The 27,317-nt window shown below is 46.4% G+C and overlaps 1 protein-coding gene across 1 annotated transcript in view; it reads right to left on the bottom strand.

The window, feature by feature from the left end:
* Nucleotides 1-9,140: 9,140 nt before the first annotated feature.
* GAP43 (growth associated protein 43) overlaps nt 9,141-27,317 on the bottom strand; it is a 58,887-nt gene continuing 40,710 nt past the window's right edge. Inside the window, exon 3 of the mRNA XM_050331878.1 lies at nt 9,141-15,166. Within this exon, the coding sequence (XP_050187835.1) occupies nt 15,078-15,166 (89 nt within the window). The 3' untranslated portion in view covers nt 9,141-15,077. The remainder of the gene's footprint in view (nt 15,167-27,317) is intronic.

Here is a 27,317-nt window from a genome sequence, read left to right as displayed (position 1 = left end):
TGGTTTATGAAAAAAAAAATGTTTTATGGAAAAAATATTTTATGGGAACATAAATTTGAATGCTGCTCCAACATCACTGCATTTCAGAGAGAAAATGTTGCAGGAGATGCCTTTGAGATGACCAGCCAGAATACAGTATGGTTAATGTGAGGAAAGGAGGACACTCTGCCCCTTTTTTAAGCTGTCTGTTGTCAGAATGTGCCATGGTATTCCCTGGTGGGATGAGAATGGGACAAGGGCAGGGCATATCTGGGAGGCTTCTGCAGTCACCTAATGAAGCACACACATTATCATGGGTCTTGAGTCATGTTTAGCAAAGCACAGGTCCCAAGGATCTCTGCCATCATTTATGGCTTTCTGCACCACAAGCAGGGCAGCAGGGATAGCTGTTGAGGGAGGCTGATGACTCTGTGGTGGGGATGCAGTGCCTCTATCCCAGCATGAGGCACAGAGCCAGCTGTGAAAGGAGAAGGTACAGCTCTCAGGGTCACTCTCGACTGAGCCAATACCCGAATGTATGCACCATGAGCAGGTTCTGCTTTTCACCCAGCCACTGAGCAAGGCTTTCTGTGAGGCTGGCTGAACAAAAGGCAAATCTAATTTTCTCCTCCAGCAACCTCAGCAGTATCAGAAAGCAGGGCTGATCTGTTTTGAGCAGCACAGGGATGGTTTGCTGTGGCTGCCATGCAGGCTGCAAGGCTCTCTGGCTGCCCCATCTCCAAAACCTGCAGTGCTATGGGATGCTGCTGCCCAACCCCAGTCACTTATTCAGAAGTGCTTTGCCTTCCTTATGTCAAGGCCTCCTAAAGTCCTCATTTTCTTTTCCTATCGCACCAGCTACTGTGTCACCATGGGACAAAGGCTGCCCAGTGCAGGTGGCCATCGCTGTACTGCCAGTTGAATGACAGTAGCATTTAAACCTGGATAGTAGCAGAAATGTGAGGGGTGACTGACTGTGCTCACGTGCAGTGCCATGGCTCTGTGCACAGCTCAGCTGGCGCAGAGCAGCTAAGTGAACTAAAAAGGTGCTTCTAGTTTAAAATTTGGTTTTACAAGCTTAATATAGATGAACTAAAAGAAACTCTTAACATAAATGTGCAGACTTTTCTGTGACTACAACAAGCATATTCAGAGCCACAAGGAAAGGATGTGCCATTTGGGGAAAGACAGAGGCAGCAGCACATTGAACGGGTACGTGCTCTCCCAAGGCATTTCACTTAGCAGAGTATTCACCTACAGAGAGGGCCCCAAGAAGCCTTTTCCCTGATGAGTGTTTTGCTTACACAGGCATTCCCCAGAGATCATCCCTGGAGACAATTTTAGCCTGAGAAGACAGCTGTCTTCATGGCATGTATTTTTAACGAGGCTTAAAGGTATGTTATATTCCCATCCCATTCCCTGCAGAATAAATACTTCGGAGCAGAGTAGTTACTGATCTGATCTGCCTGAAATCCTGAGAGGAGCTCAGTTGTGTTCTCTGCCACAGCCTCTTCCGGTGCCCCTGGGCAAGTAGCAAAGTCCTGCTGCCCAATCAGGAGGTAGATATTGCGAAATGTCTGGAGGGTCTAAGCCTTCACAGCCCTGTGTTGTCATAATCATCCTTTGCGTGGTGCTCCGGGGGTTGTGAGGATAACATTGATAAGAGGACTGACAGCTCCTGGGTGCAGTGTGATAGAAGTGGTGTGATGATAAGGATGGCAGATTTCTGAGGTCTGGAGGCTTCACAGCAATGTGAGACAGTCCTTAAGTCTTGGTCTTGCTAACACCAAGCTTGAATAGCTAGAGCTGACCAGCAGCTACTTGGGTACCCAAATGCTGCTGGAGCACCTTATTTACTTGTAATAGCAATTAACAGCCAAGTGCCTGTGAGAACAAAAGCCTGTTTATGAAAAGAGTCTTAAATAGCTAATAAATTGGCATGTGGAAGATTTGGTGAAATGTTTTCTGGCCATTTTAGAATTTTCCTACATGAATAGAGAAGATTCACACCTCCTTTGTGTAAAAATGTCTAGATGGAGAAGTGAACCTGTGTTTGGGAACTTACCCATTGTTTCAGATCAAAATGCTGGTTTGGTTATATCTCTGTTTCAGGGCATGTTTGACACCAGGATCTCTATTTGAAATGGAGACTTTTTGGTATGGGATGACAAGAACAGTAGAGACAGGTTCTGCCAACCCCTGATTCTGGGTTCTGGGATCCCCAAGCTCCACAAAAAAGCACTAAGGAAAGGAAGTCAGCTACAGTTGTCTGAAGAGTCCAGACCTTGTCATGCTAACAGACTGTAACTACAGAATGATGAGGGGAAGCCTGAATCTTTCTTCCATGTGTGCTTAGCACTTCTGTGAGAAGTGCTAAGAATCATCTGAGAGGTTACATGAGGATTGTTTGCTGTGGGGCTGATAGAAAGTCCACTGACTGAAAGTGAAAACAAGACTATGATCTTTGCAGATGTGCACAGTCTCAATCTAGAAAATCCTTCAGAAAAGTTGTGTTGAGCTATGAATGGTGCTCTTTCTTACAGGCAACGCACTTTGTGTCCTCAGAAAGTGCTTTCTTTTCTTTCCTCAGCAGTGAGTTCTCTGACTGCTGCAGATTAACCAGGAAGTGCCCATCTGCTGAGCACCTGGATGTGCCGGGGTGCAACCAATGGAAAGAAAACCTCCATAGTCTCACACTTCTTGGTCCTTAGAGTCTTGATTTGTGCCTTTTCTACAGGGAGAGTTGATTACCAGACTATGTTTAATCCTCTGATCTGGCTTGTTTAAAACTGGGATCATTCATTTCTCCATCCTGCATGGAGAGAGTGCTGCAAAAAGCAGAGGCAGCCAAGTCTCATCCTGAGACACTCTCTGTGTCTTCTCATGCACTGCCGCTGCTTTACAAACCTCTCTCTTCCTTCCTGGAAATAAATAAATAACCAGACAGCGCAGGAGCTCAGATGTAAGGGCTTGAGCTCTTGATCAGGAGCTGTGTTTGGCAGTGGAGGAAAAACATGCAGACTCATTCATAGAGATGCTGCGTGGAGCTGCTGAGGAAGAGCCTGTGGGTGTATAATGAATGCTTAGTAATTAAGCTGATTCTGGGCATGCTGATTATCACTTCAGAGAGATGTGGAACATCCTGTAAATACTTGCATAAACATCTGATTCCCAGGACATACGTGAGCATGAGCGCGCGCGTGTGCGTGTGTGTGTGTGTGTCTGTGTGTATGGGAGGGAAGGGAAGCAGCCTGATAAGTGTTTTGAGAGTAAGAATAAATAGGTGCTGTTGCATCTGTGACTTTGCTTTGGTTTTTAATCCAGCAGGGAGGAACCACATCAATCTGTACACTTCTAATCCTGCTTTCGATTTCTGTCATCCAGAATGAACAACTCACTAGCATGAAGATTTTGCTCTTCTTGTTCATAATGCAGAGAGAAGCCAAGTGAACTTGGGAGCCCCTTGTTGAGAAACTCATACCCAGAAGGTGGAGAATTATTATTCAAAATCCAGAGGTTAGAGAGAGGTTCTTCACTCAGAGTGTGGTCAGGCACTGGAACAGGCTCTCCAGGGAAGTGGTCACAGCACCAGGTCTGACAGAGTTCAAGAAGTGTTTGGATGATACTCTCACGCATGTGGTGTGATTGTTGGGGATTGAACCTGTGCAGAGCTAGGAGTTGGACTCAATAATCCTTGTGGGTCCCTTCCAACTTGGCATATTCTGTGATTCTGTGATCTTTTATACTTTTTACTGTGATATCACTGGTTGAGGACCACACTGTTCTCCTAGGGCACTATCCAGGCCCTACTGTAGTCCATGGAGTCCTTGATAAAAATTTATTTAGGACTTTCAGCTACAAGCTTTAGGCGTGTGACTGCTACACAGTCACACAAAAGGTTTGACTCTGCAGCAGAGAGAGTTGTATTTCTCTCCACCCCTAAAATCATAGAATCATAGAATGGCTCAGGATGGAAGGGACTTGAAAGATCGCCTAGTTCCAACACCCATGCCCTGGGCAGGGACAGCTTTCATTAGAATCTGCGTTCTAGGCTTTAACGGGGCCATGTCACTTAGTTAGACTATTAGAGGTCTGATTTAGCGGGAATCCAACAGGTTTGGAAAATGGTCCGATATCCCACCTGCCCTGATCCTTTGGGACATTTCATACAGCAGACACTATTTATTACACCCTTTCTCCACACTTCCCAGCCGAATCCTTGCTGTGTCAAGTACTGCAGACAGGGCATCCAAAATCCAACATGCTTCTGTACTGTCTCATTGAAGCTCTGGACTTCCCCTGTAGCCTAGCACAGCATTAGTGCTGAGGCAAAGAGGAAACTAATTGCCTCCAGGCATTTTTGTCAGCCTGTGCAATTCTTATAGAGCTCCTGGCCTTGCAAATTATGAAGATGGGCAGGGAGACAGACGAGGGTGTATCTGTGTGACAAGGGTGGGGGCAGCAGCTCCACACAGCACTGTCTGCTTAATTGGTTTCCTTCCTTTCCCACTGTATTAATCACCTCCTTGTGCATGCTGCCCAGGGCTCATTTCAAGTCATTTTGCAGACCTACTGAGAGGGACAGGGAGCAGCCCAGGGACGGATTGCTTCCCAGCAGTCCCTGGTCAGAGGCACAGGTCCCTTTTTCTGTCTCCCCGGCTCCACAGCAGCCTACTTTCCACCCAGTCCCTCTTCGATGCTCGCTAATGGAGAAGGAGGTGAGCATGAAATGGACTGCTAAAACCTATGAATATTTCAGAGGAAAAAGTCAAGGGACTCCATTAAATCCTCTTCAGTCTTTGCAAATGGAGCTGGGGGTGGGTGTGCTGGTTAATAAGAAACTCCAGCACCGTGTGAGCACACGATGCTTTCCAAAGTCTCGCTTTTGCAGCATCCCCATTGAGTCACCCAGCACTGCTGCCATCCTCTCCTTCCCCAGACAAGCTCAAACAACTCTGCTGTCAGCCATGTCTCCTGCTGCCTCAGCCTACCCTTACATGCCTACCTGATATTCATCATCCAGTTTAATCCAGTTGTCCTCTTCCCACTGTCATGCTGATAGCAATGCCAGATTCCCTTTGAGCTGACCAGCATCCCAATGGCCTACAGCATCCCATCAGCTACCAGTACAGTTTACCAGCACACTGTTTACCAGCCTCCCTCCCAGCTCACCTGCCATCTTCACTCAGCCCTTTTCCAAGCCCCCATCCTCATCACAGCCTCCTCAAGACGACTGCTACCCACCCCCGTCAGCTAACAGCCAGAGCGGCGGCAGCTTTCAGAGCAACAGACAGAACCTGACAGCCCCATATGTTTCAACAGAGACAGTTCCTCCCTCTAATGGGCCCAGAGGAGTGCAGCTTTCAAAGGATTCAGCGTGGAAGTGACAGGCTGGAAAGTCTTATTAATGGTCTCTCCGCCGGCGCAGGGCTGGGAGGCAGAGCGTGCCAACAGCCCAGCAGCATGGCTGTCCTGCCATGGCCAGGCAGAGCCAGCCCTTCCCAGCCACCAGCATCCTGCCACAGCCCCAGGCACTGGTGCCTCATGGCAGCTAGTGAGCTGAGCCCTTCCCTTGGATGTGAGATGGGTCGGTGATGCCCCTGGGGTGTTTGGCTTTTTTCTAGAGACCAGTTATCATGCGAGGTTTTTCAAGACCATGCACCTTGCACTGAACCCTGTTCTTCCAACCCCAGCTCGCAGACATGCCATGTGGGGTGTCTGGCACCAGGCTTGGCTGTCATGCCCAGAGAGGAACCTGAGGGAGACAGCCCCCAAGTGTGTAGGTCTCCTCTCTCTTTGCCCCTTGGAAGCAGTGAGGTCAAGGAAGCCAAAGTGCCAGCGCACAGAAACTGCTCACCTCTTCTCCGGGTGCTGGCATTTAACTAGGAGCTGTCTCTTGGTCTCTACAGTGACTTCTAGAGAAGGTGACCTGTCATCACTCACAGGGCTGCTCCTCATGGATGTCTTCTCCATGGTTTCCAGGAACATTGGTGCTCCACATTCAAAGGCACCAGTGACTCGCCTGTTAGACACCAGCACCCCCTTAGGCCACCACTAAATGTGACACTGTGCTTTTCCTAAATTGCTCAGGTCTGCCTCAAAATGAAAGAGATCCATGAAGGAAAGGCTGAGGCCATGGGCAAACACAGCAAGGAAGACTTTGCCCCACAGCACCCACAGTGAAATCATCTCCACACCTTGAAATGAGATGTTAGATGAGGCTCATTGAAACTTAAGCTGCAGACTGACTAGGCACAGATAAATGGCCAAGAATGGGCAAACCCAGTGTAGAGAGGGAACCCTCTCCATTAGACCTCTCCTCCGATGAGAGAAACTCTTTTACCTTCTCTGGGTCAGGGTCCTGAGGATGGCCATAAAACCCTTCAGAACCCAACTGTCTTAAGACAAAAAAACCAGAGAGACCTCACTAGCAGTTTTCAGTTCACCGCAATTAACCCTTCCTTTTATGCAGCCAGTGATGACCTGTACCGCCCTTCCTCTCTTGTACCACTGAAATGAACCCTATCTTTCACTTGGCTTAGCATCCACACATTGCTCCCGAAGTGCTAATTACATTTTACTCATAACTTGCTTAATCAACTACCGTAATTAAATTAAGCTGTGCCTTTTTCCCTGTACCCAGATTGTACTTTGAGTTGTAGGCTGGTGCATTTGCAGAGGCTCAAGTACCCCAAGCCTGTTTCTGCAGCTCTGGCAGTCTGTCTTGTACAAGCTACCATGTCTCTGCAAACCCTGCCTCTCAGCTACAGAGTCAGTGGTGTTCCTCTGAGAGAATTGGACCGCTGCTTCCTTGTCTCTCTTATTGTTCATGTTCACCGTTCCATGCCAAGCTACATGAAAATTATTTCCTCTTTAATATAGAAAAATATCCCTATATAGAGAAAAATTGTTTCATTTTTAATAAACAAAAGTGATCTTAGGTACAAAAGTGCATAAATTCTCTTTTGGCTTTTTCTGATCATCTTCAACAAGGGAGCATTCCCTGTCAGACTGGATGCCAGCTCCGCATACAATGGTATAACAGGGCAAAGTGTGGCAGACTGGGACTTTGTAAATGTAACAGAGTGCTTCATGTTTCCTGCTGGGTAAAGGAAAGCAGACTTAGAAATCTGAGTGACTGAGAAACCCTGGTCTTTTGCCTGTGACCTCAGTAAAGCAGTGAAGGTGGCAAGTCTGCCATGAAGCTGTTGGCATTCTCAAAAAACAGAAAAAACAGACGTTTCTGTTGCAGTTCCCCCAAGGAGAGGAAGTCTCCCCCAGCCCAGTCTCTCCCCTCTGACAGGGGACCACTATAGGAACAGATAACATGTTGCTCGCTCATATCTCATGAGCTGGGGAAAGGCTGTCGGTGTGGTCCATGAATGATGGAAGATATGTAAAGGGAATTCACCTTGGCAGAGAGGCAACAGGGGGGTGAACACCCAAGGTGAGTCATGTGTCATTTTCTACAATTCAAGCAGAAAGTTTATTTCTATCTCACAATGGCAAGAGTGTGACACTGGAAATCAGGCAAAATAAGCTTTGTGTGCCTGGTTAGAAAGTCTCTGATGGAGATTTACATTAGGCTGAGTGTTTCAGCTGACACACGTTCCGTGGGACAACTTTTCAGCCTCTTGTCCTCCCCCTCTGCTGTGCAGCAGATAAAAGAGTGCAGGAAATCCTTGCTACCTCAAGACCACCATTTACTTGGAGAGAGGTCCTTGACTGCCCCTTTACAGGTGTTTTGCCCCACAGAAGCAAAGTCAATCTTCCAGGGTTGAGCCCTGCAATCTAGTGATGAGACTAATTGAAACCACTTGATTTTGAATGCTAAATATTTGTTTGCACACAAGCTGGAGTTCACGCCTTTTTTGGAGAAGCCGTGAGGCAACTGATGATTACATGCAAGAATACAGACATCTAATTGTGTCATTTGTAAATTGGCACTTTGTCCAGAACCCATGTGAGGTGCTGAGGTCTACTCTGTTTCCCAGGCAGTTCCTTGGAGCCTCATCAGGAATTTTCCTGGGCCCTTGCTAAGCCAGCTGCTGTATTTCAGAGATGAGTTGCAAGTGATCTCTAAATAGTGGTTGCGAAGCTTCCTGGGATGAATGGATGTGATAAAAATGCTTGATTTCAGCTCTGCTCTTGAGGTGCTGACAGATACAGCACAGCATTAAGTCAGCAGCATAGCACAGCTTGGGAAGCAATTCCTGCTCTGTTCATATTTCATTGCACTTGGCACAAAGCTGATACTGAGGGAAATAACTTGGTGGGACTTCTTATGTGTTGAAATATATATTTCTGTCTCAAAAATTTCTGGAGTTTCCAAGTCAGCTACTGAAGATTTAAATCCAGTGAGGAATTTGATGCCTTTAGGTACGTTTTCACAAGGTTGCCTCACTTCTTTACACTGAGGGTGGCAGAGCACTGGAACAGGCAGCCCAGGGAGATCGTGGAGTCTCCCTGTCTGGAGACATTCAAAACCCTGCTGGACGAGATCCTGTGTCAGCTGCTCTAGTTGACCCTGCCTGCCAAGATGATCCCCAGAGGTCCCTTCCAATCCTAAGAATTCTGTTATTTTGAAGTTGTCTAAAAATAAAATAAAAAATAAATTACTCCATTTTGTGCTCATTTTTCCTTAAACATTACTGGATAGTGACCCACATTCCCATTTCTACACCCAAGCAGATTCCCTGACTTGGAACATGCCAGGCCCAGATATGCTTGCAAAGAATTTGCAGCTCCATGGTGCCAAAGAACAGCTTTTCTCAGTTCAACCTGGATTTTAGGCAGTGCCCAGGTATCCACAGGCCAACCTTTCTGGGGTCAAGAGCCTCTGTGGGGATGTCTATGTCATTTTACATAAATACTCAGAACTTTGCGTGGGAGACCACAACTTCCATCAGGCCTATATCCTCTACCTCAGTGGATATTGAGTACAGTAAAAACTTACTAGGCCTTTTACACCACCATTTCATCTTAACATAGCTTTTTACCCACACAGAATGAGTAGAAAGCATTTCTTTTCACAGTAGTAGGACTTGACTGAGAAGGTCAAGGGAGACTGGAATGAGATTTTTTTGTAAAAGCAACAAAATCCTACACAAGGGAAAAATTTCTATTCCAGGAGTAAATAATTGCACACAACTACACGTATCTATAAGTGAGAGACTTTATTTGAACCAATTTTTCAAATACAGACATCTGTATTATTCTCACTTCTCGGGAATGTTTTCTGCTCATTTTTGAAGCTTGCAACCTTAGGACAATATTCAGGACATATGTGTACATTAGATCTCTGCAGATGGACACATTCATAATGCACAAGTACAATGAGTGAGAGACTCTTTCCAGATCCTCACACAAGAGCATCGGAAATGGGCCGCTCTAATCGTCAAGTTCTGCTCTTATTAACTTCCAGACACGTCACAGTTCTTAATACTCTCTAGGCTGTAGCCACCTTCTTCAGGCCCCGATTTACTACTGTGTTACTTCAGCTGTATGCCAGTGTAACTCCTCAAAATAGGGCTTAGGTGATGCACAGGGATGTGTTTTATTCATTGGGAACAGGCATGAGCAGAAAAACCAAGCTATTGAGTGAACGGTTCACCTGGGATTTTCTTTTGTGAGAGTAGTCTAGGTCTCAGGCTGGGATTTATTTTTTGGAAGTGGCCAGTGGTTCTGGGTGTGTAATACATGAATCTTGATGTTCAGAGCATACAGGGGACCTGTGGCTTGGACCCCAGTGAGGTGTCTCTCAAGTTGGGCACTCCAGACGTGAGCCACTGGGGTCACTAGCCTGTTCTGCAAATCTCAACCTTCACCTCTTCTTTCAAATATTGCTCAACAGAGGAATGTAGTAATAAAGCATTGTAGGTAAGAATGCAGGCTCGCACATGACCTGAGATCAACACCCTGAAAAATGGATAGAGGGTAGCGCTTTCAGGACCACCTAAATGACTCATGATCTTCAGCTCCACTTCGGGAAATGACTGGAGAATTTCAGGCCTGAGACCCCAAATGCGCTGCAGAGAGGAGTTTGGACATCCTTCAGCATCTGGGCCTTAGGAACTTGCATCTCTTTGAAAGCCAGTGAAATGTGTGCTCTCAAGTGCCCATGTCACTTAGGTTATTCTGAAAACTGTACCCTATATACATATAGGTAGATAAGGGGCAGACTTTCACAGGCACAAGTGGCAGTTAGACATGTAACTCCCATTGATTTCTTTTTCCCCCTCGGGGACCTGGAAATTACCCCCCCGAGGAGTTGAATCCTCCTCTCGCATTATTTTCACACCAGATTAACACCACTGGTTCCAGTGGAGCGACTCCTGAGTTACCCCGGTGTGAGCGAGAGGAGAACCAGTCCTGAGGTGCTCTAAATATCCAGTGAAAGTGCTAATGTGGCAATGCAGAAAAGCAGGGAATCTGAGCACAGGCCTGGAAGAGGACCCCCAATGCCACTTCTGGCATCACTGAGCTTCAGGTGACTACCGAGCGGACTTCCTAGCCAAGAGGGACCACAAAAACATTCATTCAAAGCCTTCCCTCCACCTCTTCAAACCACAGCCACTCCATTTCCTTCCTAAGACACCTATGACAAACACCAGACAAAAAGTCTCAAGTGCTAGTTTGCTGTTTGGAAACCACAGGAAAATAGAAATAACTCTTGTAGGGAGTTTGCTATGAACTCCCTCTTCCTTTTCTTTCTTCTTTCCTTTTTTTCCTAAACCCCTCTTTCAGTCATGGCCATTTCTTTCACCTAGAGTAACACATTTCCCAGGCTATGGTGTTTATGTGGTCACCACAGGTGAGTTTCTTCTAGCTAAGGCCTCTCATGGGGCTGCGTTAGGGTTTAGGGTTGGAAAACACTGGGTCTGAAGGGATCTCAGCAGAATGCCCTTCCCCTCCCTTTGGAATGTGGCTCATTGGGAAGCTCCTTGGCTGATGCAACTATTGCAAGGGTTGTGGGGTTATATATGCTATCAGTGCAGATAGTCAGGATGCCACAAGCATTGCAAAGCAGACCAAATCCATGCGAACAATCTACTGCATTGATGAGGATGGTGGGGGTTATGTTGGAATTTTTTTCACTTTTCCAAGGCTTAGTCTAGTGAAATGTGGTAGTGAAATGTCAAGAGCTGGCCTACAGCTGGTACGAGCATTCAGTGTAGCTGTGGGTCACTAGCGTGTCTTACTACAGGGGCATGGAAAAAGCCCCTCTTGGACCCTGAATTTCCACAGCACTGCACGGTGAGGTCAGGCACAATATTCCCAGTGTGAGTCACTCTGACATGCCCTTCCCTTTCTATACTTAAAGTCACAACCACAGACACCTCCAGGCAAAGCTATATCCTCTTCAGGGAGAGAGAATGAGATATATATATTCCCTGGGGAATTACTGTTGGTTGTCACATCAGGACTAGTAGAAAAGCTTCAACTACTCTGCCGATTACTCTTTGCTCCACTCTTTACTTCTGGGACCTCCTGCCTCTTCTGCTGCTCTCAGCTCGCTTGATATTTTGCTAGAAAAATCGTTCCTCAAATACCCTTGTTCTCCTTCCAGTTTCCGTCCCATGCTACATCCTTTATGCTGTTTCCTTTTAGCCTTTGAAAATCTGGCTGAGGAGGCAACTCAAGGAAATTCAAATGCTTTTCTCTGCTCTCTTCCTGTACCCTGAAGACAGCCCAGCTTCCTATACAAATCTTGTGTATTACACATTAAACCACTGCCTGCTAAAGGCAGGGTTTGTCTCTGTGTTCTCTCTCACGCTCTCTTTGCCCTGACTCTCTGGCAGGATCAGGACACGGTACAATAAGAAAGATAGGGGGTGCTTGGTTACAGCTAGAAATTTTAAACTGGAACCAAGGGAGAGGAATTAGTGTTTAAATTATTTAGGTTTGCAGTTGGTAACCACATACCCCGTTTTCTTTGTGGGAGGGGAAAAACCAAAACACAAAACCCAACCCTTTGTTCTCTAAGCAACATGGCAAAGTATGTTCTTACGAACGGTGACAAAACACGCGCGATGCCCCAACCATCAGCCAAGGGGGAGGCAACATGCGAAATACAAAGATAAAACATCCCTGGGGAGAGAAAGTTTTTTCAGTTTTTGAGGAGGGAGGAAGGCCTATGTCCAGGAAGACACGAGAGGCAGTTTTCATTTCCTTATAAAGTTAAAAATAGTAATAGCAAACTGTAAGCAAAATGAAAAATTTGGCGTCTGAAGTCAGAAGAGCAGGAAGACCACATGGTCTTTGAGGAAACAGGCAAGACAGTCCTTAAGAAAACTCTTGTAAATGGTCATGACAGGAAATAAGGCCGAACAAAAACTGTGCTCTCTCCTTCCTGCCTCCTCCCAAACACCTCTCCCACAAATCCTGAGAGCTGAACCTCAGTTCTCTCAACTCGGTGCTAGAGACACGGGGTTTCTGCAATGTCTGAGCTGGGCTGGGCACTCTGTGTGCTACGAACAGCAAACATACTCTACACCTCTCCTCCCTATGCCTCAGCCCCCCGTGTCCGTCAGAGCGCTCTCTCTCCCCAGACACCATCCACACCCCTGCTGCTGTCGCAGCAGAAAACGGGCGGAGTGGTGAGACCTGACATACGGTCCAAGCAAAGCCTGATGTCTGCGCTACATTTGCTGAATTGAGGTCAGGCTGGAAGGTGTCTCAGGGTTTACCACCCATCATGACATGGGAATATTAGCATATATATCATTTATGAAGTATGACACAATACCTATCTGTCAGTCAGCCCATCTTTCTACTTATTTAGTCTGTCTAATCTACTTTAGCTAGCTACGTTTCACTATCTCTATCAATCGTCTATTGCTCCATATTATCTAATTTCTTCCTGTCTCTCTCTCATCTTTTTCACTCTAATCTTTCTTTCTCTAGCTATACTCCCCTCTCTCTCCCTATCATCCATCTATCCACTCAGAAATCTTTCCCCCCCCTCCTCTCTCTAATCCCTGTTTTTAAAACTCTCTGTCCAATCTCTCTCCCACTCTCTCTTTCCCTCTCTTTTAAAAAATATTCCCCGTCTCTCTCTCTCTCTTATTTCTACACAATGCCAGGAAGCACATGGAAATGAATCCTGATGTGTTTTGGTGGCACTTCCAGTGAGCAGTCTACGTTCAAAGCGATCATTTCTGAGGAGACACTGTTCATCTTTTCTCCCTGTTTCCAACAAAGAGATGGAGGAGAACTAATGAGTGTGGCATGGAGGGCCAGCCAGCCCTCTTGAAGGCCATGGGGTTGCCACTCCAACAGGTATCAGCCACCAAGGGACACTGGAATTGTCAGCATAACCATCTTTTTGGTGTTACTGCTGTGAGGGCAATTTAATCATGGCACTGCAGCATCATACAATAGCACTGCAGGGTACACTGGCTGTCACTGCCAATGCAGCCAGGAAATCATGCAAGAGTTGATGGGAAAGCACATGATCATAATCAGGGCAGTGACAGAGCAATAACAGCCAATAACTGGGCTTTTATGAAAGACCAGTTATTACTAAATATGTTTTAACTGTTCACTCTCACAGCTCATAAACAGAACAGCAGACCCCAATGGCTGTGCAGGCTTAGAGTTTGGCATCTGTCAGTTCTCAGCTGGGACAGGCTGTGTCTAGCAAACATGCAGTTGGTGGCACTAGGGAACATCACACACCCTGTGAAAAGCAGTGGTGGAAATTTAGGAGGTGGTGCTCTGCTCTGGCCATAAATGACAGCTTAAAGCTTTGGCTCTTGTTAGAGCCGGGTGAACCATCCTGGGGTTCATTAGGGAGCAGGAATAGATATTTCTCAAAGTGCCGCTGACTGGCTCTTACACCACCAGACCTCATCCTGCTCACATGCTATTTATTCAATGCATTGGCCCAATTTATTTTGCCAAATAAAACATTTTTGGAAGGCCACACTATGCTACTCAGTGACTTTTCCAACTCCAGCCCAAAGGGGTGAGTGTCATCCTGCTGCTGGGAGAAGCTCAGGCCCCAGGACCCTGTCCCTTCATGGCCCTTGGTGCACCCCTTGGCAGGGGTTAGACCTTCAGCGTGGATCAAAGCAGGTCCCTTTGCAGGCTCATCTCTCCTAGGTCACCATAGTTCTCCAAATCAGGGCCTAGAGATCTCCTAGAAAGCAACTTATTATGTTCTTTCCTAACACTGATTTTACTACTTTCATTATTTATGTTAGTCAGTACTAAAATCTCGCTCAAAATCCAAGCCTGCTCCCCTTAAAAATCCCCTCAGCAGTGCCAGGGAGAGCAGTTGGTCACTGACTGGTGGCCAAGGAGCACAGCTTGGCCACGTAAGAAGTGGCCAACCGAAGACCACAGGCCAGCAGGATGTACAGCAGCATAGAAATGCGACACGGTGGTATTAATGATCATTATTCTCATTTATTAGAATTATTGTTCAGTTTGAAAAAGGAGCCTGGAGCCAAGCATTACGCTAATTGGCACATTTTTTAGTTGTTGTTGTTTTAGTTCTGAAAACAAACTGGGGTTTAGTATTCTTTTTCCTTCGTTTGTTTTTTCTGTTGGGTCTTTTTTTTTGTGGGTTGGTTTTTTTTTTTCCTTCGTTCATTCCATCACATTGAAAAAGGAAGAAAAGAATTTTTTTTTCCCTCTTTTGTTTTAACTCACTCGGTAAGTCTGGACTCCTCGGATGAACGTAACATTGCACACACACACACTTGGAGAAGAGAGAGAGGAGAGAGAGAGAGAGAGAGAGCGCGCTCGCAGTGGGCAGACAGACACACGCACGCGCCAGGTCAAAGAACTCTGATACAGTGCAAGAATTTTCCCAAAATGATTGGATCATCATTACCAAAAACTCGCCATAACAACACCAAGAAACAAAGAAATGTTTAAGCCACACTGTTTGACTGGGATTTTTCCTGCTTTTTTTTTTTTTCTTTAAATGTTTGCCACACAGAGAGAAAAAGGGTTTAAGTGGGAGTGGGAGAGGGACAGACAGGCTCACAGATGTGAGCAGGAAGGGGGGAGATCGAGAGTGGGGTGGGAAGGAAGGATAGAGGATAGGGGGAGGGAGGGAGGGGCAATGGGGAGTCATTTCTTAATGTTCAGGCATTTTCTTGGTCCGCCTTGCTCTCTTCTTCTTTCACCTCTTCCTGCTGGGCACTTTCAGTAGGTTTGGTTTCTTCTACAGCATCTGGTGGGGAAAGAGATGGTCCAGGGTTAGTCAGCCATGATCTAGAGCATCCTGCATGTGCACACAGCCACTGCATGATGGACTGCATGGCTTCAGTCTTCTCTCTCCCCAAAGTGACCCAGGTCTCAAAGTCCCTGGCATTTCTGCAGCACGGAAAGAACATACCAGGGTCCAGCACAGCAGACAAGAGTGTAGCTCTCACAAAACACCTTTAGCCAGAGAGCATGTGCGACTGGAAGGAGCTGCCTTGTTGCTGCTGATGTGCCAGGCAAAGACTATTCATGTCATCAGATGCACTTATCAGGCTCTTGGCTTACCAACTGGATCACACACATTTTTATGGAACCCACTGACCGCACCAACTACTGCTGAATCATTGTCCCTTAATTACAGCCGAGACTTAAGAGGTCACAAAGAAAAAACTCTATACATACTTGAAGCCCGCAAGACTCAGAGGGAAAAATTTTGTAACCTGTAACTCAGACTTCTGTCACACTGAACAAGAGATCTAAAGAAATGTCTCTAGCCTTCAAGAATTGGAGCCTTCATCCAGGAGGTTGCCACGTCTCTCCACTTTTCTGGGCTCTCCCTTCAAAAGCAAAGCTGCCCTGGGGGGAAGCAGTGAGTGTAACTGGAGGCTGGGTCTGCCTGTTAATCAGACACCTTGTTCTGGCACACCATTCACATAACAAGTTAAAACTGATGCTGGGAACAATCTCACAAAGAACTAGACAGAGGATCAGAACCCAAGGGAAAGCAGAGGCAGCCAAGAGGAACAAGGCAAATGAAAGGAGTGCCTCTCAAGCTGGAGTGATCTCACTGTTGGGTTCATTTAGCCTGAGAATCCATCTCCTTCATTGCAGAAGGAGGGATTTAATTGTCTCTGAGTTTCTACTGACCAGCTCTCACTATTTTTAGATCAAGGTACACTAACATGTTCTCTGGCCTCTCTCAGAAACAGTCTGTGCACTGTATGGATTGCTTTTACAAGGTGGTGGTTGACCCAGGGCTGCAGGGCTGTAAGGCAGAATAAAGCACAAGGGTCTCAGTGCACTGTAGTGACTGATCTGCTGCATCGCCATCCCTCCCCATTTCTCAATGACTCCCCCTCCCACACACACATACACACAGCCCATGGAGAGGTCAAGCAAACAGCATCACTCCAGACTTTGGCATAAAGAATAGGGAAAAGAAATCAGTGCTGATGGGCTGGGTGGTGTGGGACAGATCCCATGTCATTGGTATGACACAAACCTCAACTGATGGCACTTGACATACCTCTGTAACATCACTGTATCTCCAGTGGTCATTCAGAGAGGACTGTGGGGTCCCTGGATAGTTCCTGGTTTCTCTGATGGGCTATCAGATTACACTGTACCAGTAAATGAAATGAGCCAGGGACTGCTCCCCAGCCCCGAGGCCAGCTGGCACCACACAGCTTATGTCCATAATGCTAAACTCTCTTATCCTCCAGAACAGGGTGGCTGTGTCTGGGACCTGTCTGGGGCAAAGCTAGTTGGTGCATGCAAAAATCACAGCATGACCTGTGCTCCTGTGCTGTCAGATTAACAATACGGATGTTCACTTGCCAGTGTTTGGTTTGTGAGGATTAGCATCCTCATACCCATGTTTAGCTTCAGCAAGAATGCTAATTGGGATGTGAAACTTTCCTTACTGACACCATTCGTGCATATTGGCCTGGTCCATTTGATGCCATCAGATGGCAGACTTGTATTTGCTTCCAGTACTGGCAGTAGGTGCATTCCTGCTTCCCACTCCCCTTCTGCTCTTTAGCCTAGCTTTTCAATATGTTCTTAGGCACCATTTCCTTATGAATCACCTCTAAGACGTGTGTAACTTCCCATCCTGAATCATCTTCATTAAAGACTCTACTTCTGGACCTTCATATAATTTTTATCTTGGTAAACTATGACTGTTGATTTTCCAAAAGGTAACAAATTCTGTAGGAACATCCCCATGGCCTGAGCCACTGCACCTGAAAAACCTCTGTCAGTAAAAACATCTGTGGACTTTCCTTCCCTCGATACTGAATAGCTAAACAAAATCCTATTCAGCCACTCCATCTATATCTGGTACAGCTACCACCACAGAGCAAAGACAAAATAGGCTACTGATTAAAATAGGATGCAAGTATCATTGTAAGGCAAAGCAGGCCAGTTTGGGTTAATTTTTAATTATTTTTTTTTTTTTTTAGTATTCCTGAATGACTTGATCACTGGGAGGGAGGGGAGTCCTTTTAATCCTGCTCTTCTCCAAGGCATTCACAGAGGAGACATTGAATTCAGTGAAGCTAAGAGTAGAGTCTCAGTGCACAACAATCTACCTTTAAATTTGAGCCAAAAGACTAGTCAGCCAGCAGTAAAGCCTAGTTTCTTATAAAGCTCTGACAGACAGATCCTAGTAAGGTAGAATTTCTGGGTTTTTTCAACATGTAAATGCAAGATGAGTGAAAGAGCAGCAAAGAACAGGTGATGTGTCTTCAGGAACACAAGCCCTGACGCTGTATTGCATTGTGTTTAAAACTTTCTGTGTCTTGCTACTGAAAAGATGCACAGGTTTAAGCCAGCAGTCCCACAGCCTCCTCAGCACAGCACAGCAGACGGGCCCGTAACGCAGCAAGAACAGGACAGACAGACGCTGGGAGGTCCTGCACACTGCTGTGCTGCCGAGCGCCTTGGCCGAGACGTACGAACCACTGAGCCACACAGATGCCCCTGTTGCATCAGCAGCTGAAAGTGGGGTCCAGCTCCTACACTAGTAAGCTCCTGACAGTTGTCCTGGAGGGATGGGCAGGAAATCTGGTCACACTCAAAGCGGGGGAGCTGGCAACCTCGGTGCTGTGGGGTAGATCACAGTGTTTCCGTGCTGTTCTTGCTTGATAAGCAAGCAGGTTGAAACACATTTTCCTGCCATGTCTTGTTCCCTGTTAGCTCACCACAGGGGCAAATCTAATTTCCAGGGAGTGCCCGTGGCGCCTAGAGATCCCTGGCTGGCAGAGGAACTGCACGAAGGTGCCTCACTGTCCCCATTACTCTTCTCTGGGGAGCAGACAGCGATAGGCAGATGACTCTTTGCTGAAGCAGCCCAGAAACTGCACTGATTTCTGCTGTGGATGAAAGAGCCTGGACTGACTCTGAGGCCATGGAGCAGTAGGAATGATTTAAAGTCACTTCACCACATATTCAAGTCAAGAGAGAGGAATCATACAAACCAAATGATGGTCTGTGGATACCACAAGTATAAATAATAAGTCTAGCTTTGTGAGTAGGACTTATCACACAAAATTCAGTGAATCGCTCTCCCTCTTTTTTCTTGTGTGTTGTTGAAGCAATAAGGGGAAATACTCTATGTACTGCTACACCCTGCTAAGCTGTATCTTATTTCCTAGCAGCTTTAGCAGCATTTTATTGATTTTTGGGATGGGGGAAAAGAAACAACCTGGTGTTATTATATAGTAATGAACTTTAGCAAGAAGTAATATCATGAAGGATAAAGAATTCAGCACAAAAAAATAAATTTCAAGCTCTGGCACTGCTAAACCACATCAGAAAGAAGAGGATTCACTCTGTGCAGTGGGAGCAATGCATCACAACCCCACTGACATCAGGGCAAGCTAATAGCAGTTTTTGATTCACGACGAGCAGTGAGACAGTTTATCTGACTCACCAGTTTGTTTGATGCAGGCAATTTCTCCAGTGTGTTCTCTGGGGTCTTCTACAGCCTAGTTTTCAGAGTCCCAGTAAAGGAGGGCAAGGTATCCCTGGGGAGATTAGTAGATAGCTATCCTGGGGATTCCATACGTCAGAGAGAATATTTCTTACTTTGTTTTTTATTCAATACTAATCTTTATCATCCACTGTTTTGAACTCTGAGCTGTTGCACCTGTGGGTTTGTAGTGAACAGGTACCATTATGTAGACAGAACTGCACAGCCTTGGTATCTTACATTCACTTTGTTGCAAAGGTGACCAAAAAAGCAGACGAGAATTCAGGCTGTCCCCTGCTAGAGGAACAAAAGCATTTCACCCTGGGTACCCAAACTTCCACCTGTCTAAAGCTGCCTCCCTTCTGAACATGCCAGCATTGTGAGACTCTCCTCCTGCAAGATCAGAGTCCCCTGTGTCCTTGCAAGGGACAAAACAAGCAGGGAACAAAATAGTCAGTTATTTCTTCATCTGAGTCTCGATTTGGGCATCAGTATGCTCATGGTGAGACCATGAAATGAGAAAATTGAGGTCAAAGGGGACAGACATCTCACCTAACTGCAGACATCTACATCTCTAGCTGATCTTCTCACTCCCTCCTTCCTTTCTAATTAGTGGAAATAAACATCACATTTCTAGGACTCTATTAACCTGTCCTGTTTAGATACCTACTTTAGGACAAGAGGAGTTGCAGCCTGGGAACATCTACATCTGTAACTAGCCAAAATGGAAACATCCACATTTGTCCTAGAGCATTCCAGCCACAGAGCAAAAGGAAAGACACAAACTCACAAAATGATAACATAAGATGTGCACACATGGAGGAAACAGAACAGGAGGGGAGGCAGAGCTGTAATATAAAGAAAAGAAGTGTGAGGAGGGGCCAAAAATAAATTCAGTCCTGAAGGATAAAGCAAGAATGGCTAGGCCAAAAAGTTGGAAAAAAAAAAAACCCACAACCCAAACCATCAACAAAACCCACCTAGTTGGTGCTTGCAATCATCACCCTTACAGTTGTCTTAATGCACACCAGTCATCACTTGCACTGTTCCTGGTTATTCCAGTCCTGTGGACCCACCCCTGTAGACACAGTTTTGAGATTTTAGTTTGCTTTTTTTCAGTGTTTGGAAAGCTATGCTGCAGTCCAAATCATCCTGTAGAATGGGATAATTTTGCCAAAGAGACAGGCATCTGTGAGCTGAGCTGCCACCAATCTCACTTCCACCTAGCAAATTGGATGGATTAGCCAAGTTGAGAAACATTTTGGGCAGCCTCAGACAAACCTTAACCTGTGACTGCAGAATTGTTTAAGGGATAAAGCAGCGTGGTGGGACAGGCTGATAGGTGTTTGCTTCCTGGCTGCAGTGCCTGTGTCAGAGAGATGCTTCATACCTACAGCTCCAAGTGGCACCTGCTAGGGAACAGCCTTGCCTGTGGAAGAGTAATATTATGGAATGAACTATAGATTCTTGCTGAAATAGGGTCTTAGAGGGTTCCTGCTCCTCAGCACTCCATTTATTTCCTGGAAAGGGTGAGAGTCATGTCTGTGAGCCCTGCTGGGGAGCAAACGGCTGGAACATATGCAGCTCTGGTTGCTGCAAAGCTGAAGCAGGCACGCAAGCAGCAGTTTTGCTGGATGGTGGTACTTCCAGCTGCCTTTGCCTACGCTGTGCTCTAATGGCTGAGTGTGCAGGCTCCTCTCCAAGTCCCTCCACTGCCCTACATTAGTGAAATTAGGTTGAGTGGATTTCCGGGTAAAACACTGTCTCTTGGGACCTGCCCAGCTCCCGTCTGACTTGCCAAGATTAATTAAATCAGAGCAGACATCAGCTTATGACCATAGTAGCAGCAACCTCTCTGATGATCATTTCTTTTGTGGCTGGTGGCTTGGGTTTTGTTTTCCTTTTTGTCTCTGTTTCACTGCAGATCTTTAAATTACCACAGCCAATGCCAAGAGAAGAGAAATTGCACAACACTCTGGGATTCTAATACAGATGAAGGGATTTTGCTTTTGCTGCTCTCTCTCTCTCTCTGTTTGCATAATTATTGCTGATATTGATTGTGCAGCTAGAACTCTCTTGTGCATTCATGCTAAAGTACTTCCCAGATCTATGCAGACACTGCTCTTTCTCTAGTGTTTTTCATGCTCCCTCCTTTCTCTGTCCTTTGCCAGCTACAGCTTGGGCAGAGATGGATCTGAAAACCTGTTCCTCATCCAGTCTTCACTTTGCTCCCGAATATTAATCTGGGTCTTTCTGCCCTGTTATAATCAGATCTTATCTGCCCCAGAGATGACTCTGCTTAAAGACTTTGTTTTTTGGAGGGTAAGGAGCACTGGAAGGCTCCATTTAAAATCCCTGACCTAAGTCTCTCCTAGTTTTAATGACATTTGGATCCAGATTTGGATCCAGGCTTCACAGCTTGATTCATCTGTCCCAATCCATCTGTCCTTCTAGCCAGCCAGAAGCCTATTCCAGGCAGACGATGGTAGGTCTGAGACTGCTGAAACAAGACACACGTCAGGTTCAGAGCTGTTGCTTACACAGTTCTCTTCCTGATCCATGTTAGCCCATTGCAGTCAGCCCTACGATGCGTCATATGCAGTGCTAAAATCCTACGCCCTCCCCGCTCACTGCTTCTGAAAACTGGCAGACTTACACTGCCCCAGCAAAACACTGGGAAATGAAGGAATTGGGTATTTCAGGTGAGTAGCTGTGTCTGGTCAAGGGGATTGACATCTCCCAGACTCCTGGTGAATCCCTCACTTGCTACAGACAGACCCAGGGTGCCACCTGCTTCCTGTGAGCCCTGGGGGCCCTGGTGGGCACATGGCACCTGGGAGATCTGCATACCCTTGTCAAACCCTGCAACAACATGGTAGAGAGGAATGTCCCCAGTGCTTGTAGCAGGCAGGAGGTCCAGGTAAAGAAGCAGGCAAAGCAGACTGTTAAGGTTAAACCAAAAAGGCTGATATGGCCACAATACATGGTAGCTTGAGCCTCCTATTCCTAGACCACCTCATCTTTGTTTCAGAACCATATATGAATGGTTCACTTGCTCCAGCAGAGAGGAAAATAAACAACTTCTGCAAGTCCCATGGCTGATAACTTCGGTCCAAGCTTGGACAGCTGCCTCTTTTTCTGATCCTGCTAAATCCTCAGAGGACATCCAGCCCCAGTTCTGTCGCACCCAATGCCTTTGCGCTTTGTCAAGCTGAAGAGACAATGGCTTAGGGATTTCCTCTCCCTCTCATCTCACCTCGTGCCTTTCTTCCTCTAGCACCACCGTGGAAATCCAACCCTGCATTGGCATCCATGTGCACAGTAGATGGAAAGGGAAGGAGTGGTGGGAGAGATGCTCAGGGTGCGCAGCAGTGGGGAGGGGGTGCTGAGGGGACTCAGGCTCACAGCTCCATTGCAAGGCATCTTTCAGTGTCTAGACACCAGCTGCTGGGTTGCCACGGAAACTCCCCAAATCTGCCTGACAGGAGGGAGCAGTGAGGTCTCCAGAGAAATGGGAGTGATGGAGGAAGAGGGTGGGGAGAAAAGGGAGGGTGTTCCTTGTGAATGTGAAGTGTTAACCCTGTTACAGCTACATTTGCAAATATTTTTCCTTCCTGGAGAATGGGAAAGAAGGCGCTCTCCTTCTTTCGTCCATTGCCATTTCCTTCCCATATTCATGGATGCAGCCAGGCCTGGAGGCTGAGAAAAATTACAGTCATATTGCTGACTCTTCATCTATTGCTGCCTATTACCAGTACTTTTGTCCCAAACTTCCTATGTACTGTACCTATAACTTGGTAATTTCAATCTAGCTAGGCTTGGAAGAAGACTACCAGAGTGGTTTGGTTTTCAGACAGTGAGATCTCCTCAGACAATACCACTCTCAGCCGTGCTGACAGCTACAAGCAAAGGCAGCTCCAGGGAGGACAGGGCCAGTGTGATTCGTCACAGTGCTTCTGTGGGGATGCTTTGTCGCACCAGAAAGTTGTGGGCAAGTGCGAGATTGCATAGTACACTGGCCAAAGGCAAGGTAAAAGAGCTCTTTGGAGATAAGAGTGCCTTGAAGGCAGATGTTTTACACTGGTATTGAGTGGCTTCCTACCACGCAGAATCAAAGGTGCTGTGACCTCAACAGACTCCTACCAATGTTCCATGGTCTTCACAGCCAGGGACCTTGAAGGGGAGAAATGGGAAGTGCCTTGTGCAGTGTTTCCCCAGCCATCAGCTGGAGTCAGAGCTGATCTGATGCACCTTAAGTGGCTCAGCTGCCTTGATGAACCAGAAAGGCTTGGTCCAGAAGCAATTCCAAGCTACCAGGCCCTCCGTCTCCCACAAAGATGACCCAGAGTCAAAGATGCCTCTGAAGACATCAAAAGACAGTTCTTCATTATCCACTGCTTGACTTTCCAGCAAGGTAGTGTACTGATCTTTTTAGATACAGTATCAAGATTTTATCAGACCTATGTGATAAAACAGTATATAATATCCAGGTCATACACTTAGGATGAACCCACACCTTCATGAACATGAAGAGCTGTCTCCCTTGTCACCTTCCCAGAATGCTACAGGCAGCCAGCAGTGTAAGTATTTATATGGTCTTCATCACCTCAACGACAGCCTAACTAAAAATCATGGGGGTATTTTATCCTTGTGGCACCCCAGTGAAGAAAGAAAAAGCTTTTATTTGCATTTTAGAATAAGCAAAATATGAAGAACTGGTCTGTAGTCACACAAGAGCCAGTGGTGTACCCAGGAGGCTGAGTCACCTTACAGGAGGCTTTTCATTCCATCACCTTAACCAGTCATTCTGCACACAGCCACACTTTCACAGGTATGATGCCTTGACCCTGTTATTTATGACATTCCATGAAGTCCTAATTTCAACCCAAAACTGGGGGTGCAGCAATCTAAGCAATACTCCCCGAGCCATCACAGGAAGGCAATTAGAAGAAAAGCATTCATTTTTTCACCTGAGGAAATCCTAAAGAAGAAATTACCCATAAGATGTTCTTTACTCCTCTCCTCCCCTGCCCGTATTGACTTCACACAGGTCCTGGAGACCAGAAAGGGTGCTCTTTTGAATTCCTTAAATACCTTGTGATTCAAACAGCTTGAATAGAGGTTTTAACTTGCTTCCAGCTGTGGAATATAACAGTTGGCAGCTGCCCTTGGCATATGTGTTGGAAAACAGGATGTCCTCATCTCATGCAACAGCATTCTTTTGAGTCACCCATCTTTTCTCCCTTGCTGGGTAAAGTTTTGGATGATGGTTGAGAAATAGAGGGCATGTGAAGGGACAGAAGAACAAAGTCTTTGTAAGAGACACTCATTTATTCTTTAGCCTCTTTAGAGCAACTGCCCTCTGAGATTATAGGGGGGAAATCAGAGAAAAGATAAGAGGAAATGGAAATACCCAGAGTAGATACAGGCCTTATTGAACCTTATTGAAGTGACTGATAGTGATTGTTCTACAGCCAGGACCTTCCTAGAAAAGTAATTAATTCAGGGAAGGAAGGTTACAGCATTTGGGGATGCAGGTTTGATTTGGAGAGGCCTAGCAGATGCACAGAGAATAGCACAGCAAGTGACAGAATTTTGACAGATAGATCAGGTCCTCAGAGGTCTGCCCATCTTACAGCTCTGCTGATCAGCCTGGCAATTGTGGTAGGATCAGTAGGGGGATAAAAAGGAATCTGAAACTGTGGCAGACTGCTGGCATTCACGCACTGCTGATCCTGAAATAAAGAGGGTTAAGAAGAGGAAGGAAACACGCAGATAGAGCCTTTAGGTTCTCCATCTACAGCTCCCACCTCCTCACACAGGACCAGCTGTGCGGCTGCTCTCCTCCCCTTCCCTGGCAAGGCTGTCCAGGGAGAAGAAACTACAGGAGGAAATCTTCTGTAATTGCGGCAAAATGGTCTAGAAATTCCTTCAGTGCATCCAGAATTAATGCACTGCTCCTCCCCTCGTACTCCTCCCCCTTCAGCTGTCGGTGGCAGGAAAACAAATTGCTGCAGCCCTTACTACAAACCATGCTCCTGCCTCCCTTCCCCCAGCCCAAAAGACATGTGCCATTCATAAGCTGCCTGACTGCTGGTCTCCATTATTAAAGCCTAGAAGACTGATAAATTGGGGATTCATGGAGCCTGCAAGCCTCCAACAACCACATTGCCATGGAAACCAGAGGCAGCCTCCATCTCCAGCAGAAATGATATTGATCTAGCTGAAGGCAGGGAATTACAATCAAGGAGAGGACATAAAATGTCTCTTTTTCTTCCCTTTGCCATCCTCCCATTTTGTGTTTAAATGAAGGAGAAATTTCATTTAGAGATCATTAGTTTGTTTCTGTCCATCATCGTACACCAAGGCTCTGTAAATTGGATTCTGAAATTAATTAAGTGCCTGTTGTCAGGCCTTCCACAGCCATCTTCTTGATAACTGTCTACAGCAGTTGCAACATCAACAACACCAGCATTTTGCATCAAAGATATTACTAATATTTCTCAAAAGCACAGCTGGTGTGCACACCCTTAGAATCCCAATGTGCTTTATGCAGAACAGGCACTGAAACACTGACACTGCTTTCTAGAAGGCAGTTCAGGCTTCATTCTGTACCCAGTGAAGCTCCTGGGAGCCTTTGCTTTTCATTTCTACTGGAGGAGATTTGAGAGCCCAGACAGTGGGAGATGCATTTTGAACTAAGAGCACCTGTGGGGAAATCCTCTCTTCGAGACAACACAAAGTGGCATTACTGGTGCAGAACAACCCTCACATCTTCTAGAAATCCCATGTCTGGGACTGCTTAATCACAGCCCTCCAGAGATGGAAAGATCAGGGGTGACAGCATCTGTCCTGCAAAACTGGATGTGCGCTGCAAACTTTCCCCAGATCATCCTGCAAAGGCCAGATCCTCCTCAGTTTGTAGCCTCATCTCTTGGGTACCCATGAGAAAGCTTAAGGATTGGGAGGTAAAAAGCCACAGTTTGGTTGCAGATGGGAGGTTGGGCTGCGTAGTCACCCCTTCTGCCCCAGGAAGTCTCTGTGACCAGAGATGTGGTGATGCTTGCTCAGTGAGTGGTCAGCTCTCGGGGAAAGGATGTGTAGGGCAGCCCTGAGCCTGGCACTGGCCATTTTCAGAGAGCCAAGCTGCACAGAATGCAGGGAAGCGAGGAGCTGCCCATAAAAACATTCATGAATGTTTTTATTGCCAGCACCAGTCTTCCCTATGAAGGTGGCAGCAACTAGCATCAATAAATATGATTTTAAATAAAATCTGGCAAGTTTGGTGGTTTGGTTTTTTGGTTTTGGGGATTTTTGTTTGCTTGTTTATTTGGGGGTGGGGTTTTTTTGGTGTTTGGTTGGTTGGTGGGTTGGTGTTTTTTTTGTTTTGGGGTTTTTTTTAACCAGTTTTTAGAGCCATTGCTCCCATTTTGAGAGGGACTTCCCAGTCTTTGAATTCTCTGAGTGCTGTGCCAAGCAAACTAATGTGACTGTCCCACAGTAGCCATCTCGGTTTAATTGGCTTTTCACAATAACAACTCAATCAGGCAGTTGATGAATTCGGCCTTGACATGAGGGCATTCAGTGGGACAGCTGCAAATGCTGGGGAGACCTCCTAGGGGCACAGATAGGCAGCCAAATGCCCTGTGCAGAGCCAGCTGTGCCATGGCCAGCTTGCATCTCCTCTGCGGAGCAGCAGGTGTATCTGGATTGTCAACAGCAAAGTTGAAGCTCCTCAGTACTGTCCACTATGGCAGAAAAAGTACCCATCCGGGTGGCTAAGATGGCCCTTAGCTGAGCTACTCTACAAGAACACAGCTTTTCTCCCTCATCAAGGGGTGTTTCAGCACTGCTTTGACTGTTCCTTACTATCACTTCCAGCCCAAGGTAGCCCTGACTCAGCTGTAGGGCCAAGCAGCAGCTGCTCCTTCACTATCTCATTGCTTAGCCAAACTCTGCCATGAAGCCTAGCTCTGCACGGGTCCACAGAGGCTGTGAGTTGCCACAGCTCCCACTTGCAGAGTTCCCAAGTTTTTAGCCAAGGTGGAACAGCCTTTAGGCTTGGCCACCATCATTTTGACAATTGCAGTCACAAGAAGAAGAGGGTCTTGTATGATGCATGAACTCATCAGGCCTGAGCTGCTCTGAAACTGCTCTGAAACTGCACTGAGGCATAGAAAGTGGCACCCCACCATTTTGTGTTCATAATGTCTCCCCTGGTCCTCCAGCTGATTTTATTTGCTGCCTGGGTCTTGGCTTGGGTCTTGCCTGCTGGTCACAGAGCAATGTTGTGAGATATCCACATGAATGAACATGTCTCTCTTACTCTTCCTCTCCTGATGGAGCCGTTCCACTTCCATAAGTCATTAAATATTCATTGGGCCAGAGGAAAACATGGACTCTGTAGACTAGTGGTGAAGGCACT

Source organism: Myiozetetes cayanensis, unplaced genomic scaffold (genome assembly GCF_022539395.1).
Source record: "Myiozetetes cayanensis isolate MyiCay16 unplaced genomic scaffold, myiCay2020 scf5-8, whole genome shotgun sequence".
Taxonomy (NCBI): Eukaryota; Metazoa; Chordata; class Aves; order Passeriformes; family Tyrannidae; genus Myiozetetes; species Myiozetetes cayanensis.
This window is presented reverse-complemented; position numbering and strand designations above follow the sequence as displayed.